The 17,599-nt window shown below is 31.2% G+C and overlaps 1 protein-coding gene and 1 pseudogene across 2 annotated transcripts; both read left to right on the forward strand.

Annotated features, from left to right (window-relative positions):
- The first annotated feature begins 4,233 nt into the window (after nucleotides 1–4,233).
- Nucleotides 4,234–6,929, forward strand: LOC114185631 (scarecrow-like protein 14 pseudogene; annotated as a pseudogene). Its single transcript, XR_014995146.1, has 2 exons — nucleotides 4,234–4,362; nucleotides 4,529–6,929. The product of XR_014995146.1 is annotated as a scarecrow-like protein 14 pseudogene (transcript).
- Nucleotides 6,930–10,482: 3,553 nt separating this feature from the next.
- On the forward strand, nucleotides 10,483–13,335 carry LOC114185630 (scarecrow-like protein 34). The gene is made up of 2 exons (XM_028073478.2): nucleotides 10,483–12,930; nucleotides 13,078–13,335. The coding sequence occupies exon 1, from the start codon at nucleotides 10,723–10,725 to the stop codon at nucleotides 12,883–12,885; it is 2,163 nt and encodes a 720-aa protein (XP_027929279.1). The 5' UTR covers nucleotides 10,483–10,722; the 3' UTR covers nucleotides 12,886–12,930; nucleotides 13,078–13,335.
- Nucleotides 13,336–17,599: the final 4,264 nt, after the last annotated feature.

Below are 17,599 nucleotides of genomic sequence, written 5' to 3' on the forward strand. Positions count from 1 at the left end.
GTTGAAATGACTTCAAAGTATCTATCTATAGGCGATTTGGACCTATGTGTTTTTGAAGAAGTTTTAAAATATCCCACCAAAATATCCATTATTGTTCTTAGTTGATTTAAAGAGAAATGGATAGGAGATTTAAGTGAAAAAGTTTCTTCCACACTCAAATCTTCAAGAAAATTGTAAAATCTATAATTATAATAGTAAATGTAAAAATTAGATGAGTATTTCCTGTAATGATATTTTATATTTTATAGATTTTTAAGACCTACAAATATCTTGCATGGTAGTAGTCCATGACTTAAGTTTGAATAAATTATTGCAAAAATAGATTATATTTTCGAAAATAGTTTTGATTTCAAAAGCATGTTGACAGCAACGAAAGCTCACTTCCTAAGCAAACTAACCTCACAGCGATCGATGTCACATTTGCTCCGTCCGAGGCGTCAACCGTTTCACATTCGTTTGTGTTCTTCAATTGAATCAGCTTCAAACCGCAAACGAGTCAACCACCAAAGAAAACATCACATGACCATGTGTTACACGAATTAGCCGGTGGCCGGTGGCGCTGCTATGCTATGTTGTTTTATATGAGATTATCGTCAACGATCGAATGTACGGTGGTAACGACCGAAGTAGGATTTCACCTGAAGCTTACGTTGCCGACTGGCCGGTGGGTTTCTTGCGGCTTCTTCTGTTACAATGTCATCCTTCTACAATTTCAGTGTCCACATTCAACTCTCTCTTTTACACATTGCAATCTTTCTCACTCCCTTCTTCCTACTTCATTCCACTGAAGCAGTTGCATTATCCACACACCAACCTTTCAGCACACCAACACTGCAATCATTAGCTTCATTCTTTCTTGTCTAAAAGTAGCACTATTAAATGAAGTAAAAATATGTATATTTAAGGGAATTAATTAAAAAAGTGAGAAACTAGAAAGGATAAAGTGATAATAAACTATTTTTTTTCTTCTAATTATCATGCAATACGTTGATGTAAGATTTCTTAAGATTTCTGTTTTTAAGTCAAAAAAGGGACCAGTCGAACAAAGCAACTAATGAAAGCTATATTTAGTAGGATATCAAAGGTCATGATGCATGTACTTGTCTGAAATTAAAATAGGAATTTCTGCGAAAATTATATATAATATATTCAGAAAGTAGTGATTACAATTATCATTATCCCCAACTAATTTTAAATAAAATATATTAACAATAAATATAATATATTAAATATATTTAATCAGAATATTTCATTATAGCGGATGTTATATTTTATTTTAAATATTAAACTTAATATTTAATGACCAATATAATAATAAGTACGTAAAAGAATTTCATGTTGATGTTTTCTCATGTTATAAACTAGTTTTTTACCCGTGCAATGCACAAGATTATTTGTAATAATTATTATAAATTATTAAATTATGAAAAAAAGTTTAACAATTTATTATAAACAGTTATATTGTAATATAACAAAGTTCAATAACCATACTTGATGAAGTACACAACTATATTGTCATATAACAAAATTCAATGACCACAATTCATCAACATTACAAAATTATGTTTAATCTAATCACAACAACAATCATTAACGAATACTTCAACATTTGATTCGATGAAATCATTGTCTACTTGAAAGATAACAATATCTCCTTCTTTTAATTCATTTTCAGAACAAAATAGTCTTCAATCTTTGTTGAACTTCGTTGTTTGTTGGATATTAGTATCATATATTTATTTTTAGAAAGAAAAAGAATTCATTTTAATTCTCATATTCATATCTAACTGGTATATTATTTTTATCTTATTTTCATATTTACCATAATGAATATATTTGTATTCATGCACATTTTTTACTATTTTAATATCAATAAATTAATTTTCATAAACGATTATAAAACTATGATAAAGGAAATATAATATTGTTAAATATTAATTTTCAAATGAACATATTTTTATTTTTTTAATATTATATATTTAGAAAGAGATTATAAATAAAATTTTATGAAAACTAAAATATTAAATTTACATACGTGAATGAAATGAAGTTGAAAAATTAAGAAAATATTATTAAAAATTATAAAGAGAAAACAAGTTTCCAAATTTAAAAATATTTTAGATGTATCTCTACTTTTTTTTTCTCTAAATCCTAATGCACTCTTTTCTTTAAGACACTAATAAAAATTATAGTATATCACTAAGACAAAATCACAAAAATAAAGTTAAACGTAATTAAAATTTAGCATAAATTTTTTACAAATTTTTTACATTTTGAACTTCAATTTAATGTTGGATGATGATAAATAAAATTCATTATAATGACATTAAATTACTATATTATAGTAAATAAAATGTTTTAATATAATTACAGCGATATATTTATAATAATGAGTTGAAAAATAAAAATAATTATATAAAAAATATCAAAATAATATTTTATATGATAAAAATAAACAATAAAAAAATATTAAAAAAAAATAAAAATATTAAATATGTGTCTTATTATAAATAATTTAATTCCCGATTCAACGAAATTACACAAAGAGAAAAAAGAAAATATATAATTATGGGTGTGATAAGATAAAAATATATCTTGAAGATAAAAGTATATCTTGTAGATACTTTAATAATTTAAACTAAAGTAGATAAATATTAGAACGGATATAAGAAAAAGGACAGAGCATTATGTACATACTCATTTTGTCTCATATTCAATTAAAAAAATTAGATATTATCCATACTTATATCATTATAAAGTCAATATAAAAATTTTCTTTCAAAATAAGAACAAGCTCAAGTTCGGATAATCGTCATAAATAGGGATGTCAAAAAATTTATCCGTACCCGCGGGTATCCGCGGATAAAATCTGCAACGGTTAGAAAATGGATATTAAAAATGGATATCCGCTACCTGCGGATACGGGTATTTTTGATACCCGCATGTTAACGGGGCAGGTACGGGTATCATAATATCCATACCCGTGGATACCCGTACCCGCTAAACTTACACCCCTTGACATTCTTCTCTTTCCTTTCTTTGAAATTGGACATATACATCAAACCTTATATAGACAATGATGTTTATGGTATGTTTGTTGTCAAATAATGGAATCAAAATAAGAATACTTGGCACGTGACAATTGAGGTTTATTATTTGTTTATTTTGTTTATTATTTAGGAATCAATAGGAAAAAGTGAGTTTGTTGATCAAAACACTAATTAAAGAATTTTCATTGGATTGAACATCATTTTATATTTACTTTTCAATTATTTAGACTTGTATCAACTTGAGTTTATTTGAACTTTATCTAAAATTGATGACAGTGATGTATTTTATTTTATTTTATTTGAATTTATGATTAAATATTTATTTTTTAAATAATTTTTCAAATACCTGCGAGTACCGGTGGATACCCGCGGATATAAAAAAAATAGACGGATACCCGCAAAACAGATAACCGACAGATATGGGTACAGATACGGGGCAGATATTTATCCAGCGGGTAGGATACAGGGGAGCTACTACCCGTACCCTACCCGCCCCGTTGACATCCCTAATCACAAATTTATTTTTATCCCTAATTTTGTGATACTTTGATATTTAATTAAAATAAGAAAAAACTCCATCATAACTTAATATATTAATATTTTTATAAATATATTTTTATGTTATTAAAATTGGCGGTTAAATAAAGATATTTTATTTGAAAAAAGATTCTTCGGTGTCATTTAATAATTTTTATAAGAATAAAATAATCTTGTAAAATAATCTTAATGGAAATTAATTTATATTTATAAAAAAGTGAATAAAAATAAAGAATAATATCAAATGATAATAAATGAAGATACAGTCTCAAAATACTGGTGTGGATTTTATTTTCAGGAGCCAAAGTACTTTTTCTTTCGTTTTGTATTCATATCTTAAATTATAATTCATGTGACTGGATTGTTGTGTCGTGAACCACACTCACCAGCTTAGTAAAGAAGTGGAATGTGACGTGGCAGAGTCAGGTACACTTGTTATGCCTAGAAACTACAAATTAGTCCTCCTAGTTTTTTTTTTTTTTTCTAGATATTTTTTAAACTGATTAAATTATACAGTTTTAAAAATATTCAACATCTATTGATATTTAAATAGTGATTTAATTTAATATTTAACAGACGACTAAATATAAGTTCTAATAATAAGAGAATTAGTCTGTAAAATTTGTTTATTATAATATTTTCAGAATGAAAATGATGATTTTGTTCACATGAGGTTGGAATTGGATGGTTTTATCTTCTAATTCTGGGGATTTCCCTGCCACATTTAAAAGCTGAATATACTGCTCTCTCTCCTTCATTCCTTTGCTTTGCTTTGGTATGCATTTTTTTTCATTTCCTCTCTATACTTAATCTTATTTCATCAACACTCCTTTTCCTTGCCCTTAATTTCAGATCACACGACACTACACCCTTAATTTGGTATGAAATTTTTTGTCTTTCTTCCTCACCTTAACCTGTGATCATATTAATACAATTCATAGATGGATAGAAGAGTCTCCTCCACCATCAATTTTGCTAATGATGAAGCAGAGTCATGCTTTTATGAGAGTGATGTCTCTGCTGTCCTTGGCTACATAAAGCAAATGCTGATGGAAGAGGACACAGAAGAAAAGTACAGTATGTTCCATGATTCCTTAGCTCTGCAACATACTGAGAGATCATTTTATCAGGTTATCACTCACCAAACATCTTCTTCACCTTCTTCCACACACCATCATCATGTTCAGAGTTTCCCCAGTTTCAGAGTGGAGAGTCCTGACCAAAATGTCTCTGGTTGCTCCAGTGATAACAGTTCTGGTAGTTATAGTTATGGCAGTACATCCATCTCCTCCGAGTCTCAGTGGAGTGTTGACTTTAACACCCCTGCACTGCCAAACACTTTTACCTTTCCGGATACCTTTGTTTCCCACTCAAATTCATCCTCCACCGCTCAATCTTCCATGAATACTGGATTTGGAATCTTGGATAATACCCTTCTTGATTCTGCATTTCAAGAGCAATTCAAGAGAGGTCTTGAACAAGGTACCAGATTCCTTCCTAAACATACTCCATTCGTTGTTGACACGGACAGCACAGCCTTTTCCCCTTCTTTCACAATGGTTCCAACTGTGGTAATCAAGACAGAAGCAGAAGAAGGTGTTGAAGAGGAGCATTTTCTGTCTGTGTCAAGAAGGAGAAACCGGGATCAGGAAGAGTATGAGGCAGATGGGAGAATCAGGAAGACATCAGCAACGTACACGGATGAAAGTGAGCTATCTGAATTGCTTGATAAAGTGGTGCTAGGCACTGGTTTGGGAAAAGGGGTGCCTTCTGACACAGGCCTTTACCAAAATGATGCAACATTATTAACAAACATGTTTGATGTCAGGAAAAGTAGCGAGGAAGTTGTGGATCTGAGGGCACTATTGATGCTTTGTGCACAAGCTGTTGCTTCTGATAGTGCTTCATTTGCAAAGCAACTACTGAAGCAGATTAAGCAGCATTCTTCTCCAATAGGGGATGATACTCAGAGGCTTGCACATTACTTTGGAAATGCCCTTGAAGCATGCTTGGATGGAACCGGTTTCCAGGTTTATCGTGTTCTATCCTCCAAAAGAATCTCTGCCAAAGACATGATAAAAGCTTACTGTGCATATGCTTCGGTGTGCCCGTTTGAAAAGCTTACAATCATTTTTGCCAACAAAGCAATTTGTTTTCTATCTGAGAATGCAGAAACTGTTCATATCATAGACTTTGGTATCCGCTATGGCTTCAAGTGGCCTTCGCTTATCAGCATCCTGTCAAAACGTCCCGGTGGACCACCCAAGCTTCGCATCACGGGGATAGATCAGCCGCAGCCAGGTTTCAGGCCAGAGGAGAGGGTTCTGGAAACCGGGCGTAGACTCGAACATTATTGCAAGCGTTTCAATGTTCCATTTGAGTTCAATGCCATTGCAAGAAAATGGGACACCATCAGAGTCGAGGACCTCAAGATAGAGAAAAACGAGTTCGTAGCATTGAACTGCATGTTTCAGTTGGAGCATCTACTTGACGAGTCTGTGGTGTTGGATAATCCAAGAGATGCTGTTTTGAGGTTGATCAAGAAGGCAAACCCTGACATATTTGTGCACAGCATTGTCAACGGCTCCCATGATGTTCCATTCTTTGTGTCACGGTTCCGAGAGGCTCTCTTCCACTACTCTGCACTGTTTAACATGCTTGAAACCAACATGGACCGTGAAGATCCTACGAGGTTGATGTTTGAGAAGGAGTTGTTTGGACCGGAGATCATGAACATCGTAGCTTGTGAAGGTTGTGAGAGGGTTGAGAGGCCACAAACCTACAAGCAATGGCAGCTTCAGAACATGAGAATTGGGTTTCGGTTACTTCCTTTGGATCAACGAATCATTGACAGAATGAAGAACAGGTTGAGACAGGATGGGCACGACACCAATTTCATGCTTGAGGAGGATGGTGGTTGGGTGTTACAAGGTTGGAAGGGTCGAATTGTACATGCTTCCTCTTGTTGGATTCCGGCATAGTGTAATTTCCAACTTCAAAATCTAGTCTTACACATAACTGCTACTTTCCTTCGACTCACTACCTCATTTCATGTTTCATATCAGCAAAAGCAAAATTATGAGTCAGTCTCTACCGACATGTAGTTTGTTTTCTACTTACATATCTAACAATCATAGGTTCCAGAAATGGAGGATATGTCCTCGATGTCTGTACCTTCTCCACATGTATGTGTCCACAAGAAAAATAGATGCTAATAAACTTTTCAAGATCACTTTACCTATTCAAACGTGATAGGATAACTTTTTAGTATCTTTTTAAGTTTTTTTTTCTTCACGCTTGATGTAAATACGATGATATTTATAGGTTTCCAATATTACCTTATTTTTTCGGTTATGATATAACTCTTTTAACTTTTAATTTTATATATAAATTGATGCTAAAAAGCCAAAAATGTCCCCCATTAACTTTGTGTAAAAGAAATTTTGAATTTCCAAAAATTCCAAAATGCTGAAAAGCTACCAATATATTCTTCCCTGCTCCCTCTAAATAAATCAACACAACCAGCATATTTTAGGCTATTAAGAGCAGCACCATCAATGCTTATTTTAACTCAGTCCACACTTGAAAATTTTTAGCTAACTTGCTCTGCATTAGTAACCTTTCTTTCTCTAATTCTAGTTCTCATGTCAAAGCATTTAAAAAAAATCACCTACATTATTGTCCTTCTTTATCAGAGACATAATCAGTCAATCAAATATAACATTTGATGATTTGAACAACAACATGCAATAAGGTATTTTCTGAAATCTACCATAAGGATAGACAACACCATTAATTCAAAACCTCGAAACAATAAATTTACGAGACAACATAATAATTTCTCTGCATAATAATTCAACACCATTAATTGAACGGTCTATTTTTGCACATTGAATACATGGAACACAAGGTTGAGATCTCTGCATAATTTCTTTTTTCTTTACACTGCAAAATATAAATAGGTGCTATTGTTATATATTCTTTTTAATCTATACTTATAGATGGACATTTTGTTAAGCAAAAACATTTTTTTTTTCTCAGATACAATTCAAGATGGTACATTGAGAGAACTTGATTGTATTAAAGGTTACTTCTATAGTAAAATAAAAAAAAAAAATCATGTTTTTTATATAGTTTTGTTTATTAGTATGTCTCTGTTACACTCGTCACTGTTACACTCTTACGTGGAAAGTTTATATATATATAGGACATGTCTCTCCTGTGGTAAAAAAGAAAAACTGACAAAAAGGACCAACATCATAAAGAAACCCCTACAACCATGGATATGGTAATCATAGGTTGTGATCTCAACAACAGAAACGAACCTTGGGAAGTCAATTATTCACCTCATAACAACATTAATATATTATAGTTTGGAAGCATTATAATCACTCCCCACCTCATAATTTACCACCAAACTCCCTTCTCCCAATACATTGGATAGATAAGGTATCAATAAAAGTTCCCATTACTTGCTGACCATAGATTCTATAGGATCACACTTTGGATCCCATCTCACACATTCAATATAATCTAAATTTAATATTTTAAATTTTATATTTAATCATTTAATTTATTGAATTAATCCAACCTAGATTATTTGAATTATAGATTAATTTGATCATATTTTTTAATTATAAATTTATATTAAGTAAATTGCTTTTAATAAAAAGATTATTTTTGTTTTAAATAATGATAAATCTTTAATTAAAAAAATATATGTAAAATTTTCATAATAATTATTATAATAGATTATGATTTTATACAAATTATTCTTAAATTTTAAATAGTAAAACTAAAAGTTTAAAATGTATTTATAAAATTATAAATATAAAAACATAAAAAAAAAATTGAGTTGGGTATCATAGAATTCCAACCTATTATCCAGTATTATTTATTTATCCAATCCGAACTGACATTATGCAGATCAACTTAAGGCCCACCAGATAAAGTTTTGCTTTAGATTTAAAAAAAAAAATCTTCAAATATTAATATTTTTTATTAAATTAATTGTAAATAAAAATATTTCATTATTTTTGGTTTGTTTTAGGTTTTCCACGCTTGAACCGTGTCTGACTTTATAAATAAATTTATTTCAAATTTCAAATTTCTTCATATTTGATTGGATACTTCTTTTTTCTTGGTTCAACGGATACTTCATCCCACTGGAACAAAACTTCCTTCAACCACAACACATATTTCTGGTTTTAATCTGTTTTACCTCAGCATCAATGTTACTGTTACATTTCAAACATCAACACATAAAAAATTACATATCTGGTCTTAAATCAAGACTTGTTTCCTTGTCAAAGTTTACTGTTTTATTTTCGTGCGGTTTAAGAAAGTTTGAATCCTTGACGACCAAGTAAAAATAACAACCTGGTCTTTCTCTGGTAGCCAATAAAACAATAGTAATTCAATTATACATGTTTAATTGGAATTAACATGAGTTTATTAGCGAGGTTGACTATCAGAATTTCAACATTTATCTTATATTTTGTCACTGTTTATTCTGGGTACGTCTCTATCACCTGCTTCAACTTCTAAATCATTTGTTTTTCTGTCTTCGAAATTTTAAAAACAACTAATATAATTAAGACATCACTCTCGTTTTCCTAATTAAATATTATTCTCATTACGGACCAAAATTACTCTGATCAGACATGAATTGACTGAGATTATTTTTTTCCCTCTTCTGATGATTTTGTGATTAGTAATAAGTTGGCAAAGCCAAACTAATGTCTTTAGCTTGATAAGGTTAGGAAGTTGAGATTCCTTTCAGATACTGACAATGACATATAAATAAGACACGTGGTTGTAAGGTGGGAAAATTATGATCTTTCCGATAATACGACATTAATTAGCTAAATAACTAAATAATAGTCATAATTACATTAAGACAACCCAATCATTAATGGCAGACTCAATAATTATACCATTAACAGCTTCAACCAAGATAGGGCAAACAACACCTTCATTCATATCATTAAGAACTACCCTTTTGTTTAATATTTTATTTAATTTTAGGAGAATCCCTTTGAAAGTACTTTACTTTTAGGATAATGAAAAATACACATTTAATAGAGTTCAATAATATTTAATTCATCTCTTGAATTTGGTATCTTACAAAAGCAATATTCAATGAGTACATTATACTATCTTAAATATAAATTAACACGATTCACATGTTAATACAACTGTATATAAATGTTTATTAGAATGATTACATATACATATTTATACGTAATCAAATTATGTATCAAAACTAAATAATTAAATGTTGATATGAAAAAGCATAATTTTTTTTTAATTATTGGAGTTTTCACGTCAACTATCAACTAGAGATAATATAATAATTTACTAAGAAAAAAATGAAATCAATATTTTTTTTTTTAATCTTTTCCTATATTATTAGTGAATCACATAGCTCTCTTTTCCTCCCATTTCTCATTCCACACTAACACAAAAGGCCTAATTAAAATATTAACGGCTAATCAAATGTCCTATTTTGTTAAATTGTCGGTGGCCGGTGAAAATAAAGACATACATTTTACTTTTTGATTAAATAAATTTATTTTCCATCTGTAATATTTCAGTTTAATACTTTGCCTATAGTGTAGCCAGTTTAACTAAATTTTAAAAAGAAAAACAAAATGTAAGAAAAAATTTCAAAATGTAAGAAGTGGACAGCAATTTAATTATACTGTTCATAATAGTGATTCATATTAATTATACTTAAATTGGAATTACGGAAATTTAAGTATGAAATTAAAATTGATTTCTGTTGGAGTTTATTTTTTATTTATAATTGAGAGCAGAAAATATGGAAAAAAAAAAAGAATTGAGTAATAAAATGGTGTTGTTTGGTGAATATAAACACCTCTTCACTAATATCTACCGCGTTTCTTTTCCTATGCCAGCTTCTATCTTCTCCTTCCTTTCTCCCAGTTTCCCAGAAGAGTTGCAACTTCCATAATTCATGCCCACTCATAATCTTTCTCTTTTAGGGGTTTGTGTTTTTTCTTCTCTTATGTTATAGTATTTTTCCATGACATGTTAGTTTTTTTCTTTTCCCCATCTTGGTTTCAAAATCCTGCATCTTCTTCTGCGCTTCTGTTATCCTGAAAAAACTGTTATGGATCCAAACACTGTCACGAGCGGCTACGAGTTTGATGAGTGGGATCTCAATGGACACTACACGAACCTCGTCACGGATCCTTTTTTCTATCAGTCCGATGTGGGCCAACCTGGGTTTTCTCCGAATACAATTTTAAACTCTGACCCGCTTGTTTCATCCTCGGCGGACTCCGCCGCTATGGCGGCTACGGTTGAGGAAGACACTGATTTTTCAGAAACCTTCAAGTTCATAAGTCAAATTCTCATGGAAGAGAACTTCGAACAGAAACCGTGCATGTGCTATGACCCTTTGACTCTGCAACACACTGAGAAATCATTCTATGATGCTTTGGAATTGGAACCGCCGCTGCCCCTTTCCCCTAATCAGCACCCGCTTGAGAGCCCCGATGGTAATTCTTCCAATTCCACTACTGATTCAGCAAATTCTCACGACTTGAAACCTTCTTCACCCAATACACCGGTTTCTGGTGGTGGTGAGGCTTTGCATTCCCCTACCCACGCGCCCTCTTTCTTTGTTCCGCCGTCTGCTTTGACTAAAATTAACGAGGGAACCGTGGATATGGATTCTTCTGTGAGCAAGCTCTTGGCTGAAAATATTTTCAGCGATGCAGAATCTATGTTGCAGTTTAGGAGAGGGTTGGAGGAGGCTAGTAAGTTTCTTCCTCAGAGACCTCAGCTTTTCACTGGGTTGGAGAGCGCCACGGTTTCTGCGGAACCAAAGGTAGGAGGGGAATTAACCGTGAAGAGTGAGAATTCAATTGGGGTGAAGAGTAGAAAGAATCACGCGCGCCAGGATGAAGAAGAAGGAAGAAGCAACAAACACTCTGAGGTTTGTGTTGATGAGGAGAATGAAATATCTGAAATATTTGATAAGGTATTGCTTAGTGTTGAAAATGTGCCACTGTATGCTGGTAAGAGTGCGTCTGTGGCAGTGGGAGATAGTAACACAAAGCTGAGTGAGCAACCTCCATCGGTTGATGTTGGGAAGGTTCGTTCCAAGAGGCAAGGGAAGAAGAAGGAAACAGTGGATTTGAGGACCCTTTTGGTTCTATGTGCGCAAGCTGCGTCTGCCAGTGACAACAGAACTGCTAATGAACTATTGAAGCAGATTAGGCAACATTCTTCTGCTTTGGGTGATGCCTCACAAAGGTTGGCTCATTACGTGGCCAATGCTTTGGAGGCTCGCTTGATCGGTGCCGGAACTGGAACACAGATATTTTATATGAGCTACAAGAACTTCACTACTACTGATTTCCTGAAAGCTTACCAAGTTTTCATATCTGCCTGTCCTTTCAAGAAATTTGCACATTTCTTCGCAAATAAAATGATTATGAAAACAGCAGAAAAGGCAGAAACTCTTCATATTATTGACTTTGGTATCTTGTATGGTTTCCAGTGGCCAATTCTCATCAAGTTTTTATCAAGTAGAACTGGAGGGCCTCCCAAGCTGCGCATCACAGGAATAGAGTATCCTCAACCAGGCTTTCGTCCATCTGAAAGAATCGAGGAGACTGGTCGTCGTCTAGCTAAGTATTGCAACCGATTCAATGTTCCCTTTGAGTACAAGGCCATACCATCAAGAAACTGGGAAACCATTAAAATTGAAGACCTTAAGATTGAGAGCAACGAGGTGCTTGCTGTGAACTGTCTGGTAAGGTTTAAGAATTTGCTTGATGAATCAATTGAAGTGAGCAGTCCCAAAAATGCAGTTCTGAATTTAATCAGGAAGATGAATCCGCATATTTTTGTTCACTCTGTGGTAAATGGATCTTACAATGCCCCTTTCTTTGTCACGCGCTTCCGGGAGGCACTGTTCCATTATTCTTCCATTTATGACATGTTTGACACTCTCGTTTCCCGTGAAAATGAATGGAGGTTGATGCTTGAGAGAGAATTTTTGGGTCGGGAGATCATGAATGTTGTAGCCTGTGAAGCTCTTGAAAGGGTTGAGAGGCCAGAGACATACAAACAATGGCAGGTTCGGAATACTAGAGCTGGTTTTAGGCAACTACCACTCGACAAGGAGTTAATGGCCAAATTTAGGGGCAAGTTAAGGGAATGGTACCACAAGGATTTTGTCTTTGATGAAGATGGCGGTTGGATGCTTCAAGGTTGGAAGGGTCGCATTTTGTATGCTTCCACTTGTTGGGTGCCAGCATAACTTACGTCACTCAACTCTTGTTTCAGAACTCATTCTGCATACAAGGTATGATTCTAAGAATCAAACTCGGAAATATCTAATCTTTTCACTTTTAGTATAATCCTAGCTATGCGTAGCTGTTACCAGTGTTTAAACAGCATATATATATGTTGTAACAATGAAAAGCTAATTGTGTTCTTTTGATGGTTTCAGGCCACCTTCAGCTGTTGTGAAATTTGATGAAGAATATTATTCTTCCTTCACAGGTTTGCACCCAGTGACACTGTCTGTATAATAGTGGCGAATTTCCTCCCAGATTAGCATCAAATCCTACAAGGATTAGGACAACAACATTAGTTGTAAAAATGTTCTTTTCGATGTTTTTCTTTCTCTGACCGTCATGATATCTTGTATCGCGGGACAAACTAGCGACTGATTCTATTGTTTATTAATGGATGACTGTTTCATTTACTTCTACAGTTACCGTTTTTTCTTCTTGTTTTTCGTTGAAGTATGATGTTAATTCAGCAGTTTAACATTCCACTTGTAAAGAACAACATTAGAACTAAGGAACACAGAGAAGTTTTAATGTCGAAATAGTGGCTCTGCACTTTGCTCCATTGGAAGGGAGTTTGGTATCTATCCAGCAATTACTTAATTAGCTATAGTTTTACTTTGAAGATGCTGACTTATCTCAATTTCTAAAAACGCTTAAACTTGCATCAACTAAACACAGTTTGGACATTCTTAGAGAAAGTTCAATACCAGCTTTTGAAAGCTGCTGTAACTTCCGCTGAATGCCTTTCGGTTGAGTAATCTCAAATATTTTTCAATTGAGAGAAAGTATATTGTTGTGTAAAGTGCAGAGCCACTATAAATGCTTCTTCCACTATAAATGCTTATTTCCTTTCCGAAAGAAACTTCCTATAGTTTCCATGTATGAAGCTTTTTACCCATTAAGTCCGTGCTATTCTAGAAACCACTGTTTGCAGACATTGGACACCATACGTTATTTGTTCACTTTTAGTCACCAAATAACAATGGGATCAAAACGAGAAAATTGACACTAAATAAAGTAGCTTCCACCTAGGGGAATTGGAGGTGCGGGAAAATAAGCTTTTACATTTAACGCTGAAAAGACATGATTTTGCGATTTTGAAAGCAATTTAAATTTTAACTTGAAAAGTTTGAGCAATCTACATTTTTGTTTTCAATTTCAAGAAATTTAGAATGGCCAGAGCATTTATTTTTTCCTATAAAACCTAGTCAATACTTAATCAAGTAGTTTACAAGTTTCATCACTTTGTGACTATTTCATTAGGAAAGTCTTGTGAATCTCTCTCTGATACCGTATTAAGAGGTGGATTTTAAATCTAAGTCAATCTCACAAAAATTAATTTGTAAGGTAAGATTTATATCTACTTATAATAAAATTGTTAATCGATGTGAAACTTTCAATATATTGAGTTTGGCCTCTAACCAAATATGCTAAAGTTTTTTTCTACTCGGTTGGTGCAAAGTAAAAAATACTTTATCAATAAAACAATTATTAATTTTGAGTGCAAGAAGAAATTAATTCAATTTTAACAAATAATAAAGTACGGGGTGCAAAATAACATATACTTCATCGATAAAACAATTATTAATTTTTGGTGCAAGTAGAAATTAATTCAATTTTAACAAATATTAAAGTACAGGATAAGAAGAAAATCGAAATAAAACTATAGAGGCAAAATAAAAGGTTTTAGGTGTATTCAAGATTTGTGACATAAGAGAACAAGAAGAAAATTTAAATTATATTAATTTTTAATTGGGTGATATTCTATTTTTATGTTAATTTTTAATTGGGAAATATTGATAATAATTATATTAATTTTTAATTGGATGAAATGTGGTGACAACACATGTAATAATAATAAAAATTTACATTTCATTTTAATTAGGTTTAAGTTTAATTTAAGTTAAAATCACTCATTCAAGAAGGTGAAGAGACCATACAACAAAAAGGTAAAAATAATGTTGATTTATATAATTTTATGAACTTTATAACGATCTTACCGATTTTACTATTTGTAATTCTGTGTGGAATCTAACTTGTAAATACTATATAAAATCGTAGGATCTTTCGATTTTACAATTTAAATCTCGATTTTGACTATCTTGTTATTAATATTCAATAAATCTTGATTATTATAAAGATATCTATTCTTTTTTAAATAAGACTCAAATGTTTGATAACATAGGTTATCATTAGGTCATAAAATAAAATCATTCAAAATAAAAATGAACTAGTTATAATATAGACATGTGAAAATTATAAATATTAATTGTTATTATTACACATTTATTATCTCATGTATTTTCTTGTTGACTTAATTGTATTTCTATAGACATTTTTTTATTGTTCTAAGACATTTTGACTCTCGAAGGAAGAAGAGAAGATATCTCGACAAGAAAGATATTTTGAGGTCATGTGAATATCATTTTTACCTTTTGTAGAAATGTTTGACAATTTGTAGTAAAATTAGAAAAAATTTTCAAAAGAGGCCACAAAATTTACAAAAAAAGCAAAGGGAATAATGAATGACATCAACCAAAAGAGATATTAAAAAACCACGTCAAGGAAGCAACCTGATAACATCGTGGATGAGACCTTCTTAAAGATTATGAAGGTTAGAATAAACGCACTCCAATCTTTCACAAACAAGAGGGAGTGAATTGGTTGTTTTCAAAACTTTTGTTGTTTTTCAGTTTCAAAACCACTTTGCAAAAAATATTTGATCAATTGATGAAGAGTATGTGATGCTTAGTAATTTTAATCATTATATAATACAAGATGTGCAAAAATAATGAAAGAGAAAATAAAACGTAAAAAACTTTATAGTAATTCGATTCTTCAAGAATCTACATTTAGTTTCTAACCATCTTAACTAAAGTTTTTCACTAGAATAACAAAAGTAATATTACAAAAATCCTTTTATGCAATATCTACACACATGATACACCAAAGATTTTAATGCACTTCAAAATTTTCTACACAAGACAATGTTACACACAATTGTTTAACTTTATCACATCAGTAACAAAAAATACACTAGAAAAGAAATTATGTAAAAAAAAAATATAGAACAACTGCACATGATTTGTGTTGGTGTTACAATTTTAACCTAAGCCAAGTCAAGATGCACTTAAGTCAACATGATGTTGATTAATCTTGATATTTAATGAAAATACATAAGAATTGTTCCAAGAAGCTCCAATTACTCTTGCTCAAATTTTGTAAAAATGAAATTGTTCTTTTCAAAATCAGAATTTATAATTTTAAAGTGAAAACTAGTATTTGAGTAATTTAATCAATTACGTTACTGAGATAATTAATTAATTTTTGATTTTCAGAAAAAAAAAACTAAATTTTTACGTAATAATCGATTATATTAATGTTATAATCGATTACTTCATAAAGACACCGAAAAGCATAGGTAGGTGAATGGGATTCGGCAGATCTTCATTTAGTTCTTTAGTCTCTTGAATTCTCTACTTTATACATATTTTGACTAAAAAAGAAAAGAAAAGAAATGTTGATCTTTTACCAATACTTCAATTGTTTATAGCGTTACATTAGCATAATGCATATATGTTGGACCCTACTTCTATTTAATCTCATGAATCAGCCGACAGCACAGTACTAGTTCCTTCTAAATGCTTTATTTTTCATCGTACAAACATAAACAATTAATGCTTTTAAGCTTAACTCTTTATTTAATTGATTCTTATATTTAATAAAATTCCAAATTTACAAATAAAATACTAGGACAAATTTTCATCTAATTAGCACCAAAATTATTAATAACAAACAACTTCTAATAATTTTAATTTAGGTAGAATATAATTTATAATTATCCTTTGTACATCAATAGTTTACCAAATCTTATTAAAATAAATATTAATGTGATTCTTAAAAAATAAACATGTTTTTGTTTTTGGTTTGATTCTGATAGATTGTTGCGATTGTTTATTGAGCATCACTTTGTGCCGTCCCATGATTGGTATGATTCATATTTTGTTTCCACTAACTTCTTCTTAGTGCTGGACCACACATTCTGATCTCATCATGGAGACAATGCATGCATTTATATCAAACTTTTGAAAATTCTATGAAATTTTAATTAAGATTTTATATAACATGTTCAACTAAAAATTTATAAAATAAACTGATTTAAATATTTTATAAAATATTTATGTTGATCCAACTCACTTATAAGCTGACCTAATAAGTTAGTCATTATTAGTGTTATCAAATATATTCACGAACTAAATATAATTGAGATGAAATGTAATATTTTTTTTTTCAAAATAAATTGCACTTCAAAATTATTTAAAATGGTGAATGATTGACAAAAGTTCTAGTGAAAGAAAGTAATTATTCATTCATAAATAGAAAGGATACAATATAAATAAATAGAGACAAATTTATAAGAAAATATAAAAAAAACTAGAAAAGACAGACATTAGATTTCACTTGCACTATGAATAAGGTTTTAATTTATTTTGTGGGTCTTATTATATCACATTATTTTTAAAATTTCTTTAATAATTTTATTTCAATAAACGCGTGTCCCACTAAAAAATGGGTTAATAAATGATTCCCCGTCGATTTATTTTTAAATACTTTTTACATTTTTAATTGATCAATTAAAATATATAATAAAATAAATTAAAATAATTATTATTTTTA

The sequence above is a fragment of the Vigna unguiculata genome, chromosome 5, assembly GCF_037176805.1.
Source record: "Vigna unguiculata cultivar grain cowpea cultivar isolate G323 ecotype 2 chromosome 5, ASM3717680v1, whole genome shotgun sequence".
Lineage (NCBI taxonomy): Eukaryota > Viridiplantae > Streptophyta > Magnoliopsida > Fabales > Fabaceae > Vigna > Vigna unguiculata.